The sequence below is a fragment of the Arachis stenosperma genome, chromosome 8 (genome assembly GCF_014773155.1).
Source record: "Arachis stenosperma cultivar V10309 chromosome 8, arast.V10309.gnm1.PFL2, whole genome shotgun sequence".
In the NCBI taxonomy this organism is placed as follows: Eukaryota; Viridiplantae; Streptophyta; class Magnoliopsida; order Fabales; family Fabaceae; genus Arachis; species Arachis stenosperma.
In genome coordinates this window covers 53,852,876-53,870,782 of record NC_080384.1, presented here as the reverse complement: position 1 = coordinate 53,870,782, position 17,907 = coordinate 53,852,876, and the positions used below count along the sequence as shown (strand labels likewise).

Genomic DNA, 17,907 nt, shown 5'->3' with positions numbered 1-17,907 from the left:
TCAGCATTGACGGTATGCATTTGTATGGGAAGTATGGTGGGACTTTGCTTTTGGCTATTGCACAAGATGGAAACTTGAATATACTGTCAGCTGCGTTTGCACTTGTTGAGGGGGAGAATACTGAGTTGTGGACTTTTTTCTTATCCCACTTGCGTCAAAATGTGACCCCACAAGAAGGGATTCTGGTGATCTCTGACAGACACAACGGCATTAAGGCTGCACTGGAGGCACCAGATAGTGGTTGAAAACCGCCTCATGCATATCGAGCGTATTGCATTCGACACGTTGCAGCTAATTTTACTCTCAGTTTCAAGGGTCAGGATGCGAGGCGGATGCTCGTGAGACGACTCCTACCGGTAACTTTTCGCTTGGGACGTATCGAGTTTTCAACAGAAATCGCACTTGTGACTGCGGGTACTTTCAAGCTCTCCATTACCCGTGCTGCCATGCGATTGCATACTGTGCTCTGGTTAGACTGGGCTACGTACGTCCATGAGGTGTATACCATGAGTAAGGTATTTAGCGTATATCGGATGGGGTTTTTGCTCCCTATTCCAGAGGGTCTGTGGCCACCGTGCACCGGTCCTACTATCATTCCTGATCCTAACATGAGACTGCTAGAGAAGGGCGACCGAGGTCAACAAAAATTCGTAACACCATGGATGAGGCCGATACTAGTCGGCTGAATCGATGTGGGCTATGCAGACAAACAGGACACACTCGCAGAACTTGCCCTCAGCGAGGATCCGCCTCCAGTGCCGAGGCATAGGTGTCATTAGGTCATCATGATTAGCTTTCATTTTTCTTTTCTTATTTGTGTTCTTGTCCTATTTTAGTTGTACTTACTGTTAAGTAAAATTGTACTTCCTGTTTTAATTGTACTTACAGTTCGTATTTCTAATTTTGTTGGTAACTCTCTGAGTTCAAAAGACTAATTTCAATTAAATCAAAGCACAAACCTATGTTGCGCCATACATAAAAAATGCAAACCAAATTTTTATCCAAAAATTCATCCTCCATGAAAAATGAACTAAGTCCACACTAAAACATAAAACGCTAGACCCCTATAGCGGTTTATGTATGTTTGCACAACACACATAAACCGCGACACCCCTATCGCGGATTGTGTAATGCGTTGCTTCGAGCGTAAATCGCGATACTCCTGTAGCGGATTACGTGAATTCGTAAACCGCAGAATTCCTGTCGCGGTTTACATAGTTTATGAAAAAAATACATTTCGATATCTATTTTGAAAATGTGTATTGTGGTAAATATAGAGACTTATTTATTTAATATGGTAAATTGCCTTATAGTGTTTACTAACTTATAGATAACATTTAGGATAGTAAGAAAACTATGCTTTGTTTGTTGCACAAGTCTATTTATTATAAAAAAGTTTTAGTTATATTTTTTTTAACGTACGAAAAAATATATAAATATATGATTTAACAATAATATTATTAATATCTACATCATTTATTTTGTTAACTATTTATATCAATTTTAATAATAAATACAATTAAACTATTTAAAATTTTTTGGAACAAAAATAAACCATTTAAAAGTTTAAAGATAGTTTTTTTAACTTTTATATACCACAGAAAAAAAATCAGAAAAACAAAATAGAAAGTATAAAATTTATTGACAAAAAGTCTTTAAGTGTGTTTTTTGGTTCATCAAATAGTTTTGTAAATATTCAAATCAATATATTAAAATAGTTCAACCTATAGTGATTTACATAAACTTGATGCACGACCCAAATAGACAAATATAATCAATTTCTATTTGTTGCATTTGGATAATTTTAAACTCTAATTTATTTAAATATGTCATTTACCCCTCATGCTTAAAACAAAATATTTAAAAATTGGTTAAACCCTAATTGAGTTGACTCCCAAAACAGAGGAAAATGAATTAGAGAGTAAAATACTAAAAATTATATATTTTAATAAACAAAAAGGCAAATAATGCGAATAAACACAATTAAAAAAATGGTGAAAGTGGCAGATGTCAATCATCAAGTGTCAATCTTCTTTGTGTGTCAGAGAGAAGAGTTTGAGTTAGTGTCAGACGCCAAATTCATTCCATCTTATGAAGTGATCATGGTGACGATGATGATGTTGATTTGATGATGATTATGATGAACCTATGAACCCCCCATAACAAATACTGAAGATAATAATAATAACTTTCAAAGTTGGAAGAAGAAGAAGAAGAAGAAGAAGCTACTTTCACTGTTACCACCATGAATTTACTTCACTTCAGAGCTTCTTCCACCATTCATCATTCTTCCTCTCACCATTTCCAACCTTCTAGACATCTTCACTCTGGTACATACATTCATATTTCATTCTCTCTTTTTCTTAACTTGAATGCCTCTTATTGTTCATCAACTGAAACCCCCCACAAAGTGAAACCATTTGGGTTTGCATTGTATAGCACAAAGTTTCAATCTTTGTTGGATTCTATGAACACCCATCACTCATTTTTTGTTAAATAATTTCCTAGGCCTTATTGTTGCATTAAGTTCCGAGGATAATCATTGTTTTAATGCTTGTTTTGTGTATTTTAAAAAAAAATATTAAGTGGACCTGAATTTGCTGGTAACCGTTACTTGTTCAGTTGTTCTTAGAGTCTCCACATTTTCATGGATCATGATGAGGAAGGAAACAAAAGAAAATTGCAGGTTGACTTTTTTTTAAGGATAACCATAATTTCTTTGTCTTGAATTTATTGGGTGAATTTAATTCTTGGTTCTCTGTATTTTGGATGTTTCACATTATTATATGATTTAAAAAAAAAATTAAAACTGCTTCCATATGAAGCTTTCCATGTGTAAACACTTACCATATAGAGGATATGCTTAAAATAAGATCATTTAATTCTTTTTATTTTTTTATATTTTTTTCTGCATGATAAATAGTCCCTCCAGAAGGGTCTGTTTTGTCATCCTCTCTCAATTTGATAGTAAGATTAGCACACAAAAGAGAGAGTGAGTGATGCTGGTTCACCGCGAAAGAGAGAGCTTGGAGAGTGGTGGTGATGGTGTTACTTTTGGTGAAGGTGGCATTATGGACAGTCTTGAAATGCTTCCATTGGATTTTCCATTGCTGAATGATGATTTTATGAGTTCTTTTATTGCTAGAGAGATTGAGAATGTTAATTGGGAAGCTCTTCTTAGTGAAGAAGCTCCTAGGCTTCGAGGTTCTGAGGCAACAAACAAAGAAGAAGGAGGCGATTTTAATCTTGATTTTGATTTTGATGATGATGACGATGATGCCCTTTCTGGTGATGCTGAAATTGAGCTGTTTGTTTTTATTGATTTTAAATTATGTGTGATTATTTTTTTATTCGACACTGGTTAACCCAGTAGGACGACGAATGTCTTAGGTCTAATGAACTCTTACATGTATAAAGACTTAAACCATGTCTGCATTTGTGAGTGAAAATGTTTGTTGTTTGAAAAATGAAGCCAGATTGATAGTTTTTTATTTGTTAAATTTTCTTGACTGGGAATTCTATGTCCTGAATTATATGCAAAGCTTTTATTTTTAGTTTAGTTCTGTTCTGTGTTTGGATGGAAAAGAAGAGAAAAGAAAAGGGTGAAACTGGGAGGGGCATAAACAAAACAAAACTCTCTTTGTTTTTGAGATTCTTGAGTTATGTCAATTGTCATGTAAATCAATTTTATGAACACAAAATTTCTCTAATTTTCAACCATTTTCGACAATGGAAAAAGGGAAATGAAGCTTATTGCTTAACCTCCAATTTTCTTCCTTTACCATTCTTGTCCTACATCCTCCGAAATAAGAACTTGCAAACACGGACTAAAGAGTTCTAGGGTGCAAGGAGAGTGAGCATTGTGCTTTTTATCTTCTTGGATTTTCTTTTGATCTTAATTGCATCAGTGTATAACATAGAATTCATTCAATTTTCCTACTGATATTTTTCATTTCGAAAACATGCGAAATGCGGTTCTTGTCTTCTGGAAGTAGCCTGCTAACACTGATACTATTTTGAATCACACAGAAGAATTTTCAGTGTTCAATTACACTGATGAGGACGACGATTCCCAATCTCTTATCCGTTGTCGCATCTGTGATCTTGAGCTTGATTTTCCTACACCCAACTGCAATTCGGAGACCTTCGATCCAGCTAATATGGTATGACCTTTATGTATGTGTTTAGGATTGGTAATTGCTGGTTTAGACTTTGTTCCATGTTCCTACTTTTCATTGATTGATTGGTAATTGTTCATAATCATTGTCATAACTTGTTAATGTATAGATTTTAGATCCTTACTTAAACACAACTGAATGAGAATCAAGTACTCTAGCAGCAACTTTTGTACTTGAAAACAAAGGAAAAATGAACTAGGAAACATTCAATTATGCAGCAAATTAAGTTATATGAAATTTTGAATTCTGTGTCTAAAGGCATCAATATTCATATCTCAGGTTTGTCCTGTTTGTGATGAAAAGTTGGGGGAGACTGCAGCAAGGAAATTCATCTCACTAAAGGTATCTACTCATATGTTGCGATTGTTGTGTTCTAAACAAGGTTATCAACTCTCGAGTTAACTCTTAAACTCTTACAAGTTTATCTAAGATCAACCAGTTTGGCTGAACTCTCGAGTTTGATAACCTTAATTTCTAAATGCTATCTAAGATTACTTTTCAGGCTTTAGGACAATTTGGTTTTTGCCTCACTCAATTTCAACATCTTTATCTGTGACAGAAGTCGAAGTCTAGGAAATCCATTTTCAGCTCTGACGAATCGTCTATGCGTGACAAGAAACTTGCTGCCGGGGCTAACCAACATGAACCAACACATGGTTCATTTTTCTCGTCATTTGCTCAAAACCGGAGCAGTAGCCATCGTCGTGTGGATTCCACCAGCAATGCCTCAGACATTTCATCCACAGAAAGGTCCGTTTTCGATTTCTATTTTGTAATGGTTGCAAATTGGTATAAAATAAAAAGAACAAACTTGAGAAACCTGTAGTTGAAAGCAGGTAGCATTTAATAGATTGTAAGAAATGGTACTAGGATCTTCAACTAAACTCATGAATTGTCTATCTGAATTCACTATCAATTTAACTTTTTCAACGTAATATACATCGAATAGAAACAATGATTTCTATGATCTAGGAAGTTGGAATAGCAGATGTTGTTTCTTAATGTGTAAATTATTGTATCTTAGTACATTTCTATATTGGATTTGACTTTATTCATTGAAGATTACCAATATTTGACATTCAATTTTGAAATCTCTACGAATCTCTAAAGCAATTTTGAAATGCTACTATTGTTTTGCTTCAATACATTCCTAAAACATGAGTAGTTCATGCAATGATTTATGAGTTCCTTATTTACACATTATAAAGGTATTCAGCTAATCAAGCCCTTGAAGAATGTAAAGAAAAATTTTCAAATTCAAACCCTACGCTTTTGTTTTCTTAGATTCTTCCTTACATTAATAATGCTATCCTTATCAAGCATTTCAAGGAAAATTAATTGATAGTTATGGAAAAGCGTTCTTAGATTTTTTATATTTTGCCTTGATTTTTCACCTCTTTGGTTATAAGAGTTTTCTATAAGCCGCCGTGCAAGTGGTCAATACGGTGTTATCTGCTTACTCCCTCCGTCCACTGTTATTCGTCTTCTTGAACAACACAACAAAATGATACATCAAAAAGTACATTGACTTTTCTTTTAATGTATCATTTTGTCCCGTGTTTAAAAAGACGGATAAAAGTGGACAATCAATAAACTAATGTTCATGAAAAGTAATTCTCTACTTGAACTTGAACGCCGTGACGTCGCTGACGGTTTTATGATTGCAGCTCTGTGATAGGTTCACCAGCAGTAACACCAGCTATGACTGATGATGAGGAGAATGTCGAAGAGAGAAGGTTGAGAGCATCTTTTGCTCAAAAATTAGTACTATCAACTATGATCTAAGGAAAACATGGTGCTATCAAGTTGCTTGCACCTTCAGATTAACTAAGGCACTTAGTTTTACTTTGATGCATTAGTTTTTAGTTATAATATCAATTTATCAAGGAATTTTGGTAGTCAGAAAAGGGTAGAAAAATTGATGGTTGCCCCTTTTTTTGAGGCTGTCATTGAACTCTAATTATATATTTGCATTTACATAGGACTTTGTTTTGAATTATTATTTCATAATCAAGGTGTCATGATTGACCCAATTCATAGCTAGCTTATTCAAGTGATTATTGGTCTCTTATAAGTATTTTATCAATGAGAAATACAGAGATAGAGAGGCATTGAGACAGAGACAAATATTTTAAGATTTTACTTTTGTTCTTGTCTCTACAACCAAAGGATTTTCAAAACTATTGTTCATTTTGATCATGGTAAAGAATTACACATACACAAAACTCTCATAACTCCATTACAGTTTATTCATGAGTTTATGAAATAACTAAAGTAGAATCCGAAATCATAATGGAAGCTCCAAATCCAGAGTTAATGATACCGATAGTTACCAACCTGCATAAATTATCTACCAACGTATAAAATGACTAATAAATTGAACCAAATAAATTTTAAAAAATTTGGAGGATCTTTTACTATGAAGTTTTATCCTTTTCTGTTTTGATAAATATAAAACCATTATCTAAATTAAATCCCCAACTTTAGATCTCCACATTCATTAATAAAATCATTTTAAGGTGCTTATTTTTATGTTTTTTACTTTTTAGTTTTTACTCTTATCAGTCTTCTTACATGAAAGCAAAAATAAGTGAAAATATTCATGAATAGCAAAATTATTGAAATTGTATTTTTTCCCCTTTTCTTTTAACGCCGTGATGCCAGTTAATACCTTAAAATCTACACATTTAGATTTAAAAAATTATACATCCAAATCATAGTTTCTAAAAGGGAGATCATTGTAATTTACTCTAAAAGAAATAAAAGAACCTAATCCATCCACATATACCAAAGCTAGTTACATGGGGGAAAAAGGATGTTTTCTCTTACAATTTGCTGCCACGCCATATCTTAGAAAACATGCCTAGGATTTCTCTTCTATTGACTCTTGATAAGAACATCATCTTTTGGAACACAATGAGCCCTCCTATAGAAGAATTACTTGTTATGCCTGATTATAAACCTTATATGTTTATGCAATATAAGAAATTCTTCTGCCCAAGTATTCAACAGATGCAAAATGAGAGAGAAGGAAGTTAAGTAAATGCAAAGCATTGGGAAAAATATTATCCAGCTTGACTAAACATCATTTAGAAACCTACAAAATATAAGAAATTGGATATACGGTACAAGTTGTGTAAAATGAGGGGGGAAAAAAATTAATTGCATGTCCACCATTTAAGAGTCATACTGAAAGTTCATCCAAATTACTCAATTATAGATTGGATAACACCGGCTCCGACGGTCTTCCCTCCTTCTCTAATAGCGAACCTCATTCCCTGTTCACAAGCCACGGGCTGGATAAGTTCAACCACCATCTTAACACGGTCACCAGGCATAACCATCTTTGATTCCTCATCCTTGTCATTCATGATTTGAGTAACCTTGCCAGTGACATCGGTGGTCCTCATGTAGAACTGAGGCCTGTACCCGGCAAAGAAAGGTGAGTGCCTCCCTCCTTCTTCCTTCTTCAAAACATAGACGATTGCGCTGAACTTTGTGTGCGGTGTGATGGTTCCAGGCTTGGCCAAAACCATCCCTCTCTGAATATCGACCTTCTGAATACCCCTAAGCAACAATCCCACGTTGTCCCCAGCCATGGCCTCATCGAGAATCTTCTGGAACATTTCCACACCAGTCACAGTAGTGTTCCTAGTTTCCCTGATACCAACAAGGTCAACCGTATCTCCAACCTTAATGGTTCCCCTCTCAACACGCCCTGTGGCCACCGTTCCACGACCAGTGATTGAAAACACATCTTCCACCGCAAGTAAGAAGGGTAGATCAGTTTGGCGCTGTGGGATGGGAATGTAACTATCCACAGAATCCATAAGTTGATAAATCTTATCCACCCACTCATTATCACCACGCTTGATTGCTGGATTTGCCATCAAAGCTTCCAAGGCCAACAGAGCAGAACCGGAAATAATAGGAATGTCATCACCAGGGAACTCATATGAGGACAGAAGCTCACGAACCTCAAGCTCCACAAGCTGCAAAAGCTCCTCATCATCCACCTGCAGCAAGTTTGGTACACAAAATTCAAGAAATATCCGCACATATAGTGGCAATGCAAGAAAACCAATCAAAAGTCGAATCGAGATTGCACAAGCTCCAAGTTGAACATGTGAGTGAGGACATCCACCAATCTCCCAAAGAACAAACCATTTAAAATTTTAAATTGTAAAATTGCAACTATAAACGACCATCATTTTCTGTAACAATCTTAGACTAATTTGGTTTGACTCAACTTGTTCTGTAATAAAACACTCATCACAAATTATACATCAACAATGATCCAAAGCAAGTTAGTTTATGAATCTCCAATCTCGTTGCTGGACAAAATAGTCCACCTTGCCATTTCCTTGCCCAAAAGACTAGATGAATTTGTCATTTTCGAATCCAAGATGACGACTTTGCACCTATGTTTTTTGGTCATGGACAATTTAATACTGTGACTATTCACATGATAGTAGTTGAGAATGGTTAGATAACAATTTCGTCAAACATGTCAAGCCATCGAATGGTTCTTAATAGTTCTCAACTATCATCTCAACTATCATCTTTACATGAAGACAAATTCTTCTAATGGTCACCATTTGATACACTTCTAGCTTAATCCTACCATCCAATCACATGATTTTACTTGTAACACTTTCAAGTTCAAGACAATGAATGGCTGAGTCAAACATGATAATCACAATACACAAATGCATATTAGTATAAGATTCATGCGCTACACTGAAAGTATATCAAAATTAAAACTCGAATAGAAATTCGTGAGTTGATTATAAGCAAATTTTTGAACCTGGTCTTGCTTGTTGAGAAAGACAACCATGTTGGGAACACCAACTTGCTTAGCAAGAAGGATGTGCTCCTTAGTCTGCGGCATGGGTCCGTCGGCACCGGAAACCACCAATATAGCGCCGTCCATCTGCGCAGCTCCGGTGATCATGTTCTTGACGTAATCAGCGTGTCCAGGGCAGTCCACGTGTGCATAGTGGCGGTTCTCCGTCTCGTACTCCACCGTCGCAGTGTTGATGGTGATTCCACGCGCCCTTTCCTCCGGCGCGGCGTCGATCTCGTCGTACTTCTTGGGAGCGCTGTTTCCGAGGGCGGCGAGAGCCATGGTAAGGGCGGCGGTGAGGGTGGTTTTGCCGTGGTCGACGTGGCCGATGGTTCCGATGTTGACGTGTGGCTTCTTACGCTCGAATTTTCCACGCGCGGCGCGTACGGTGAAGGTTTTGCGGCGGGTGGTGGTGGGAGTTGAGGTGGAAGTGGAAGAAGGAGTGAGGTGGAGGATGGTGGAGGGGTTGAGGAAGGAGGAGGAGAGTTTAGTAGTGGCTGATGAAGAGCGGAAGATGGTGGCGGTTGTTGAAGAAGAAGAAGAAGAAACGGTTGACGCATGTGAAGGTATGATGAGTTTTGAAGAAACTGTGGCTGCTGCTGCTGTTGAAATTGCCATGTTTTTTTTTTTTTTTTAATTGGTTGAAGAGAGAATGAGAAAAGAGTGAGTGAGGGTTTTGAATGAAGGGAGGGAGAGGAAGAGGAGTTTGGTGTTTGGAGATGTTATCTATTTGGTGTTGTTTGTGTGGATGAAGATAAGACTTGAGATAAACCTCACATATTACCCCTTTTCCTTTTCCTTTTCTGCCACATTTTTTGGAGCGACTCACTCACCACTCACCACTCACCACTCACCACTCACCACCCCCTCTTACTCACCCTTTGCCTTAGGGAATTTAATTTAACTATTTAAGACATGATACAACAATGTAATGTAGCTAAGCAAGGAAAAGAATAAGGTGAAAATTTAAATATAATCGACTTCATGTGAAGTTGATAGTTGAGAGCTCTTAGATGAAAATTTAGTCAAATTAATCAAATCATCTAATGACTCTCAGTTATTAACTTTACGTAAAGTTGACTGCAATTGAATTTCCATTAAAGAATAAATAAAATGGAAGCTACTATTGTTTACTCCCCCAAGGCCCTTATGATCTTGTTCTTGTTGTAAGATGATGTGTTGTATGTAGAAACGGCCTGTAGAAAGTGTTTTAGATGTCCACAAGACTTAAAATCATGTGTTTCGACTTTTATTGGGCGCCAGCAGGGCATGCGACTTGATGACAGATACGTTCCGTACTTGCAGATGGCAGGTCTATACCATCTTGCAAGGCTGAACGACTGTTGGTTCCGGCTAGACGAGGCCCTTGTCAGTGCATTCGTAGAGCGATGGCGTCCCGAGACGCACACGTTCCATATGTCGTTCGGAGAGTGCACGATCACACTCTAGGACGTGGCATACCAGCTGGGTTTGCCAGTGGACGGCCGTTACGTGAGCGGGTGCTTGTCAGAGTTCCATATATACATCGAGGGTGGCCGTCCAGCCTGGGTCTGGTTCCAGGAGTTGCTCGGAGTTATCCCGGTCATACAGCGTCATCGTGAAGCACCTGGCCGTCTTCATGTTGGCCTCAATACACTTCACCAAATGCTGACTGAATTGTTGTCCTGTTCCCATCTGGGCCTCAACCTCTCTCCCCTTGCGAACAAAGAGTTCCGCAAGCCTACCATATGTTGCCTTCACCAGGGATGCTACGGAGAGATTTCTGACCCCCTTCAGGATAGAGTTCACACACTCGGAGATGTTCGTCGTCATGTAACCGAATCTCCGCCCCTCATCACGATGCTGAGTCCACAACGAGTAATCAATCCGGTTCGCCCACTCACACATCGCCGGATCTTCAGATCGCAGGATATCAAACCAGTAATCAAATTCAACATCAGTCTTCGCATACGCCGCGTTCACTAGTAGCCTCCTAGTGTCTTTGCCCTTGAAGGTTAGGGCAAAATTAGCCGCTACGTGTCATATGCAGAATGCACGGTACGCAGATGGCGGTAACCAACCGCCGTCAGGGGCCTCAAGCGCAGCCTTGATGCCGTTGTGCCTGTCCGATATAACCAGCAGACCGGGCTGTGGGGTCACATGCTGTCGAAGGTGCGAGAGAAAGAATGTCCAGGATTCCGCATTCTCACCCTCTACTAGTGCGAATGCGACAGGTAGAATGTTGGAGTTCCCGTCCTGTGCAATCGCGATGAGCAACGTCCCCCCATACTTCCCATACAGATGTGTGCCGTCAATGCTCACTAGCGGCTTGCAATGACGGAATGCCTCGATGCACGGCGGAAAAGTCCAGAAAAGCCTGTGGAAGTACGCTTGAGACTCGTCCACCTGTCCTCCAACTCGAACCGGGCTCGTCTTAAGGACCACAACACTACCAGGCATCGTCAGCTGCACACCCAACACCCACCTAGGCAGGTCGTTGTAGGACTCATCCCAGTCACCGTAGATGAGGGCAATAGATTTCTGCTTCGCCATCCAAACCCTCCGGTAAGTCGGCCTAAAACCAAAGTGCGCTGCCGTGGCGTTCAGGAGCACCTTTATGCTCACGGATGCATCGGCCCTAACCATTGGCATAATGAACGCCGAAATCACATGATAATCCAAACTCCTGTGGTCACTCGAGATGGATGTGGCCAGGCAAGTGTGAGGTCCATTGTACCGTTTGACCTCCCAAATACCCTTGCGCTTCCGGAGACTCAGTCGAATCAACCATGTGCACCCATTCCCAAACTTGGAACACTTGCCCACATACCGGCGGTGATTGGACTCCACCACCTTGTACTGTACCCCTCGCTGGATGCTGTAAGTCTTCACACTTAAAAGGACCTCATCTTTATCCTGGAATTGCTGACCAACCTGGAACTCTGTCAGACCAGTAGTCCCTTCCGCATCTCTAGCTCCGAATCCAACAGCGTGCCCTAAAACCCCCTCATGTCTCATGGCGTCCAAGTCCAACGAGAAAAAATGTGGTGGATACTGCTGTGTGCCAGAGCTAGAACCACCTACCTCCAATGCAGGCCCAGTCGCTCCAATATCATCAGCGCTGTCATCGTCAATCATATCCGGCTCGACGTCATCCTCCTCTTCATCACCCAAAAAACCGTCTCCAACGCCAACAGGTGCAACTCCCACTAAAGCGTTCGGCAAATTTTCCCTTTCCACTACCTCGTCGCCTTCGGTGCCATTGAGGTCAACAGCAAAAGACGGGGAGGCGACAGGTTGGACCACTAGTTCGTACACAGGGACGGAGGAGGAAGCAACGGCAGGCCGGGAACTAGAACCTGCTGGATTCGCTATAGTGTTCGTATTCCTGTTCGAACCGCCGGAGCTGGATACAACATCAACCAGCCGTGCCAACAACTCCGGTGTCCTCACCTCCGGAAACTGCCGCCGACAAAGAAACATTACTTGCAAGTCCACATCATTATTAATCGTGAAGCAATCATACTACACGGTATTCTGTAGCACCGTGACTGGAATGCGATAGAAAAACTTCTTTACCCGCTTCGCACCATCCAGACCGAGCTTCATTAGTACAGCGCTAACAAGGTCATCATAACTCGTCGTAGATGTTACGACAATACATAGAGGATTCTTATCTGTGAACTTTACTCCGGAACGAGTTTTTCTATTAACAGATCCTCCGTGGTGCACCAAAACCACAAAACTCTCCTCACTAGTCATCTTACTCCCTCTAATGAGACTAACTCACGTTTGGAACCATATATATACAGCTCAGTCTCACACTAATTCGAACCAGTCTGGTTCGAACTATGATTTGTGTAATTCGAACCAGTCCGGTTCGAATTACACGGAAACCGTCTCTCTCTATAATTCGAACCAGCTTGGTTCGAATTACGTTCATTCTTAATTCGAACCAAGTTGGTTCGATTTATTACCAACCAAAAAAACCTAATTCGAACTCACCTGGTTCGATTTACTAACAATTAGAGTTCGAACCAACCTGGTTCGAATTATATAAAAATACGATCTGGCTTATTGCTGAAACGATTTTTGCTTTGGCGTATTTACGTAATTTTTTGAGTCAGTTGGCTTATTATGGTTTTTTATCCTAATTTTTAGTTGAGATTATTTGAGGTGAATCCTTAAGTCAGTGCTTGAGTTGTTCGTAGTCCTTGATTGTGATACGTATTTGATTCATGCCCCCTCGTTAAGGACACTTTGCTGGAACACTGAACCACCACAAGAAATTACACACAATTCCTTTATATCAGTACTGCCATGTATAAGTCTTTATCAGTATCTATAATACGAAAAATAAAATGTTCTCTTGATGTTAACGTTACTTGTTACCCAAACCTGTAGCTAAGCTAAACCTCTTTAAGTTTCAAAGAAGGGGAAAATATCCAAATAGTTGTGTACCAAAATTTAAGAGAAATTTTGTTTTATAGGGAATTAAATAATACCATCAGATCTATCACTTAAATTTAATTTTCTTAATCTCCAAGTCCAATAGAACTTCTACAACTATAGGATCATACTAATCTATATAAATTTCCATCCCATTTTTATCTTAAAGACTTCAGCCTACATGTACTCAAAAGTGAAATTTTCCTTTTATACATAAAAAATAACCACTAATAAGCTATCCAATAAAATTTCATTATACTACTATAAACAAATTTAATTACTTTATTATAACAGATTTAATTATTCTAATGACTGATTATTTAATTTAAAAAATTTGTAAATCAATATGTATAATATAAACAAATAGATATTAATTTATTTATTTCTAGTTGTATGTTTCAAACTCACAGTACAATGTATAGCTAAATTGGGTAACTAGGAATAATATATAATAAAAAATAACTCGCTCTAATTTATTAATGCAGGTATGGTATCAAAAACACCAATCAATCAAACCTCGATGTAACTTGAAACGAGAGCAAGTAATATGTACAAGTATACACTTTCTATAGTTTAATGACATGAATCAGAGACTATATACAGATGCCCTTGGAAGAAAAGATACTATCCAATGTTATAACCTAGGAGGGTAAATTCTCACCTCAACCACATGTTTCTTGGGTAAATGCAGCAATAACATTTGTGTTCTTCATGCTGAAGATATTACGCCTTCCCAGGAATGAATGAATCTCTTCTAGAACATTGACTCTCATTGTTGGCTGTGCTGTACTGCATTTTCCTTTGAGATCATATGGAACACTTGTGCCGTCAGAAAATTAAGCTTTTTTTAAGGATGAACCATGAACTTCAAAAGTGTAAGCACTATGCAATCCAGTTCCAAGTAACATGAAGTGCCCTGCAGTACCATATAAACCTCACAAAAGGGCATTTAGAAGAAGAAAGGATCTCTCAAGCCTCACCCTATAAATTTTCATATTCAAGCATCTGCAGGTTGCATATATTTAGGACCTTCTTACAAATTTCTGGTGAAAGTTCCTTCAAAAGATTAGAGACAGCTAATTTTTGCTTCCTCTTTAGTTCTTCCAGCTCCTCTTTTTGATTTGTCAACAAACTCTCAAGTTGCAGTGCTATTTTACTGGCATCTATTTCAGAAACTTCCAAACTTTCAGGTATTTTTTCCAGAGATGATGCTTCACTGGTCTCTTCCAAATATCCAGAGGTAATAGTTCTCTCGGTGGAGGGGGAATCACCAGTACTATCACATTCCTTCTCTGCACAGTAAGCACCGACACAGGTAACCTGGTCAGGCTCAAGTTCATCTGAAATAGCACCATTTGCAGTCAAGCTTCCTTTCTCAGCATTTGCATCACCTACATGGGACAAGTTTGAAGAACCATGCCTAGATAAAGGGTTTCCACAAACTCCCTTAGGTGAGTCTGACCAGTACTTACGACCTGAACGTAGTATTTCTAATGCAAGGTTGCTAGAAGGAGTGGTTGAATCATTTTCTGTAGGAGAAGACACACTCCTAGTTTCAGCAGAGGTACAGCCATCTGAAACTGCTGAATCTTCAGGAACATTAGTAGCAGGAGTTTCACTGGGGTTCCAACCAGGAATGAGAGATCGAATTTCAGAGTCAATTGTCTCAGCAATAGTTGTGACATCTTGATCAGTAAGTTCCAACTCCTCGACCATTTCACTAGCAACAGAGATTGCAGTGTCCGCTCCAATATCGAAAGGGAAGTGGATATTCCGAACATGACCTACAGATAAATGCAGAAAGTACATTCCAGGCAAAGGGAAAAATAAAATAAAACCTGTTTTCTTTAAATAAAACTAAATACACTAAGATAGAGGGAGAACCTGAGGAGTCTGCTATTCGCAGTTTTAAAAATATTGTATCAATATCTTTCCTCTGACCTTCCACTGTGAATTCCCTATTTGAATCACCAGAAACATCCTGAACACTTTTTCCAATTGCTTGATTATTAGAACTATTTCCTGCATCTAATACACCAGACGGTGAACATAAGGAAGATCAAACATTTGGAATTTTAGATGTGTAGTAGATTTACCTGAATGATGGGTTCCAGACCTTGAAGAACGACCTACACTTTCACTATCAGAGTCAGACTGAAGGAAGGGATCCATCAAGAGAGCCTTTGCAGGCAACCGTTCTGAAACATTAGCGATACACTTTTCAATGAATGCCTTAACTTCTTGATCTGCCACTTTTGCCAATGATGCTGGCTTTATTCCCTACCAGGAAGGAACAACAGTAGCAAGTAAACACCACAAATGCCATTCTATCAATGACTTCTAAGTTCTAAACAATTATTTGATTCTTAGACAGCATATAACAGTAAGACCATATGCAGCATCCATCACCATTGTAATAGGAGTAAATAAAACCAACAATAGTGTGCATTGTATCATATATTTGAGCATGTCACTCACCGATGTCACTTTCTTGTATATTTGAGCAGCATTGGAACATTCAATGTATGGATACTCAAAGGTTACCAACTCTAGCAAGCACATTCCAAAAGCGTAGATATCAACAAGCTCGTTGTACTCTTCTTCATAAAGTTCTGGGGCCATGAACTCCGGGGTACCTAGGGTCATAATATAAATTACATATGCCTTCAGTAACAATATGAATATCCCCACACTAGTTTACACAAAGATGATGATAGTTTCACAGGAAATATCACCTATGACACTGTGAGCTGCTTGGGCCTGTTGAAGAATAGCTGCCAATCCTAAATCTCCAATTTTTACCTCCCCTTGATTCCCGTTGACAAAAATGTTGTCACACTTAAGGTCTCGATGTATAACTGGAGGATTATGACTGTGAAGATATAAAAGGCCCTCCAAAATCTGCTTAGACCATTTCTTCAAAGCTCTCAAATCAACATGCTTGTGTTTCTTACGATATCTAATTTAAAAAATTTCAGCATCAACATGAAATTTCAACAAAACCATAAAACAGGAACAGAGAAAGGGTCTGCGTACGGCCTTAAAATCATAAATGAAACTGATATAAGATCCAAATAAGCATCGATTGACTCACTGGCGTAATGTCCCCGAGGTGAAAATCTCGGTAATGAAGTTGATGTTCTCATTCTTGGTGTCAACCCACGAATTGTAGAACTTAATTATATTCTTGTGCTTCAACGTCTTGAGCAGATGAACCTCAGAATAAAGTCTCTCCAAATCTTCCGAGTTACGCAGCAGATCCGCCACCTTAATCTGATTCCAAGCTACTTCAATTCCTTCCAACTCATCAAATGCTCGATATCTATATTCCCACATACCCAGTTAAGGACACAAACCAACCAAATTCCCCCTATAATTGAATCCCATATAACTCATGCACGTTTCAATACCAATTGAGATCAGATAATAGTAGTAATAATAATGATAAGTTAGAAAAAAAGGATACACTTTCTTGAAAGCTCCCTTCCCTAAAACTTCCTTGTACTGAAGGATCCAGCAATCCCAAGATTAGAAACCAAACCCAAAAAAAAAAAAAAAATCATATTAGGTCCATAGTACGGATCCAATAATTTCAATATTCAAGCTTGGAGTAACTAAGCAATTATATATAGCAAACTGAATCAATAAACAGAATGAGCTGAAAATTGAAATGAAGCATCGTAACAGAATGCAATCAGGATCTGGCTATCTATAGTATCCAATTGAATTGAATTGGGGGAACTAACCCGACCATAGCGACCGGTTGGGTCAACCTCAACGAACTCGGAATCGGCGTCGTCGAGGTCTTGATCGGAGGAATCTTGCGGCATTGCCGGTGATGAACCCTACCTGCAGCTACCTCCTTTTACCTACAACAGCAACAACAACGACTACAAAAGGAACCAAATAACTGAATTGATTAGCGAGTAATTAATAATATAATTTCGATTAAGAATAGAATTAAGAATAAGATCATAAGAAAGTGAAAGCGAAAGAAGAATAAGAGAGAGAGAGAGAGAGAGAAGAGAACAGGAGAAGGAATCTAACCTAATTGGTGCTGGAATTTTCGGGAGAACAACGAACCGGGTTCGGTTCGGGTTCTAAGTCATACTATGTAACAAACACAAAACCCGAAAGCGTTCCTGGATATGTTTGTTTGAAGAACCCGAACCCGACTCTAAACCCGAAATAACGCTCTCTTTTGTTGTCGTTTACTAATTAGTAATTACTACTGCAGTTTTCGTCGGTGGCTGCAGGCACTATGTGAAGTTATTTTTGTAAACATTAATAGAATCATCAATTAATTAATATAAAAAAATTAAGTGAGCAATTTGAATAAATTAATCATTGATTTTCAAATATTTTATGACTTTCTATTCTCTTTGCATGTATGTTATTCTTAAAAACCAAAATACAAGAAATGTTATTTACACAATTTTCCAAATAGACCATTTA

At 38.5% G+C, this 17,907-nt stretch overlaps 4 protein-coding genes across 6 annotated transcripts; 1 reads left to right on the top strand and 3 right to left on the bottom strand.

Annotated features, from left to right (window-relative positions):
• Positions 1–2,021: 2,021 nt before the first annotated feature.
• LOC130946842 (uncharacterized) lies at positions 2,022–6,189 on the top strand. The gene is made up of 5 exons (XM_057875715.1): positions 2,022–2,330; positions 4,030–4,163; positions 4,458–4,520; positions 4,738–4,928; positions 5,846–6,189. Exons 1-5 carry the CDS (start codon positions 2,246–2,248, stop codon positions 5,961–5,963), a joined length of 591 nt encoding a protein of 196 aa, XP_057731698.1. The 5' UTR covers positions 2,022–2,245; the 3' UTR covers positions 5,964–6,189.
• A 1,024-nt stretch (positions 6,190–7,213) lies between these two features.
• Positions 7,214–9,752, bottom strand: LOC130944020 (elongation factor Tu, chloroplastic). The gene is made up of 2 exons (XM_057872137.1): positions 8,986–9,752; positions 7,214–8,194 (listed from the first exon to the last, which is right to left on the bottom strand). The coding sequence occupies exons 1-2, from the start codon at positions 9,640–9,642 to the stop codon at positions 7,385–7,387; spliced, it is 1,467 nt and encodes a 488-aa protein (XP_057728120.1). The 5' UTR covers positions 9,643–9,752; the 3' UTR covers positions 7,214–7,384.
• Positions 9,753–11,043: 1,291 nt separating this feature from the next.
• On the bottom strand, positions 11,044–12,765 carry LOC130946235 (uncharacterized). Its single transcript, XM_057874906.1, has 2 exons — positions 12,583–12,765; positions 11,044–12,465 (listed from the first exon to the last, which is right to left on the bottom strand). The coding sequence occupies exons 1-2, from the start codon at positions 12,763–12,765 to the stop codon at positions 11,044–11,046; spliced, it is 1,605 nt and encodes a 534-aa protein (XP_057730889.1).
• A 1,134-nt stretch (positions 12,766–13,899) lies between these two features.
• On the bottom strand, positions 13,900–17,592 carry LOC130944510 (probable serine/threonine-protein kinase WNK3). Of its 3 annotated transcripts, XM_057872857.1 has the most exons (9): positions 17,500–17,592; positions 17,199–17,342; positions 16,919–16,956; positions 16,547–16,774; positions 16,188–16,411; positions 15,931–16,088; positions 15,549–15,732; positions 15,337–15,480; positions 13,900–15,236 (listed from the first exon to the last, which is right to left on the bottom strand). In XM_057872857.1, the coding sequence occupies exons 2-9, from the start codon at positions 17,280–17,282 to the stop codon at positions 14,434–14,436; spliced, it is 1,863 nt and encodes a 620-aa protein (XP_057728840.1). In that variant the 5' UTR covers positions 17,283–17,342; positions 17,500–17,592; the 3' UTR covers positions 13,900–14,433. The 3 variants fall into 3 exon arrangements, with proteins under 3 accessions (XP_057728840.1, XP_057728839.1, XP_057728841.1); XM_057872856.1 differs by lacking the exon at positions 17,500–17,592 and having other exon boundaries at positions 17,199–17,466; XM_057872858.1 differs by lacking the exon at positions 17,500–17,592 and having other exon boundaries at positions 15,337–15,474; positions 17,199–17,466.
• Between the last annotated feature and the right edge of the window lie 315 nt (positions 17,593–17,907).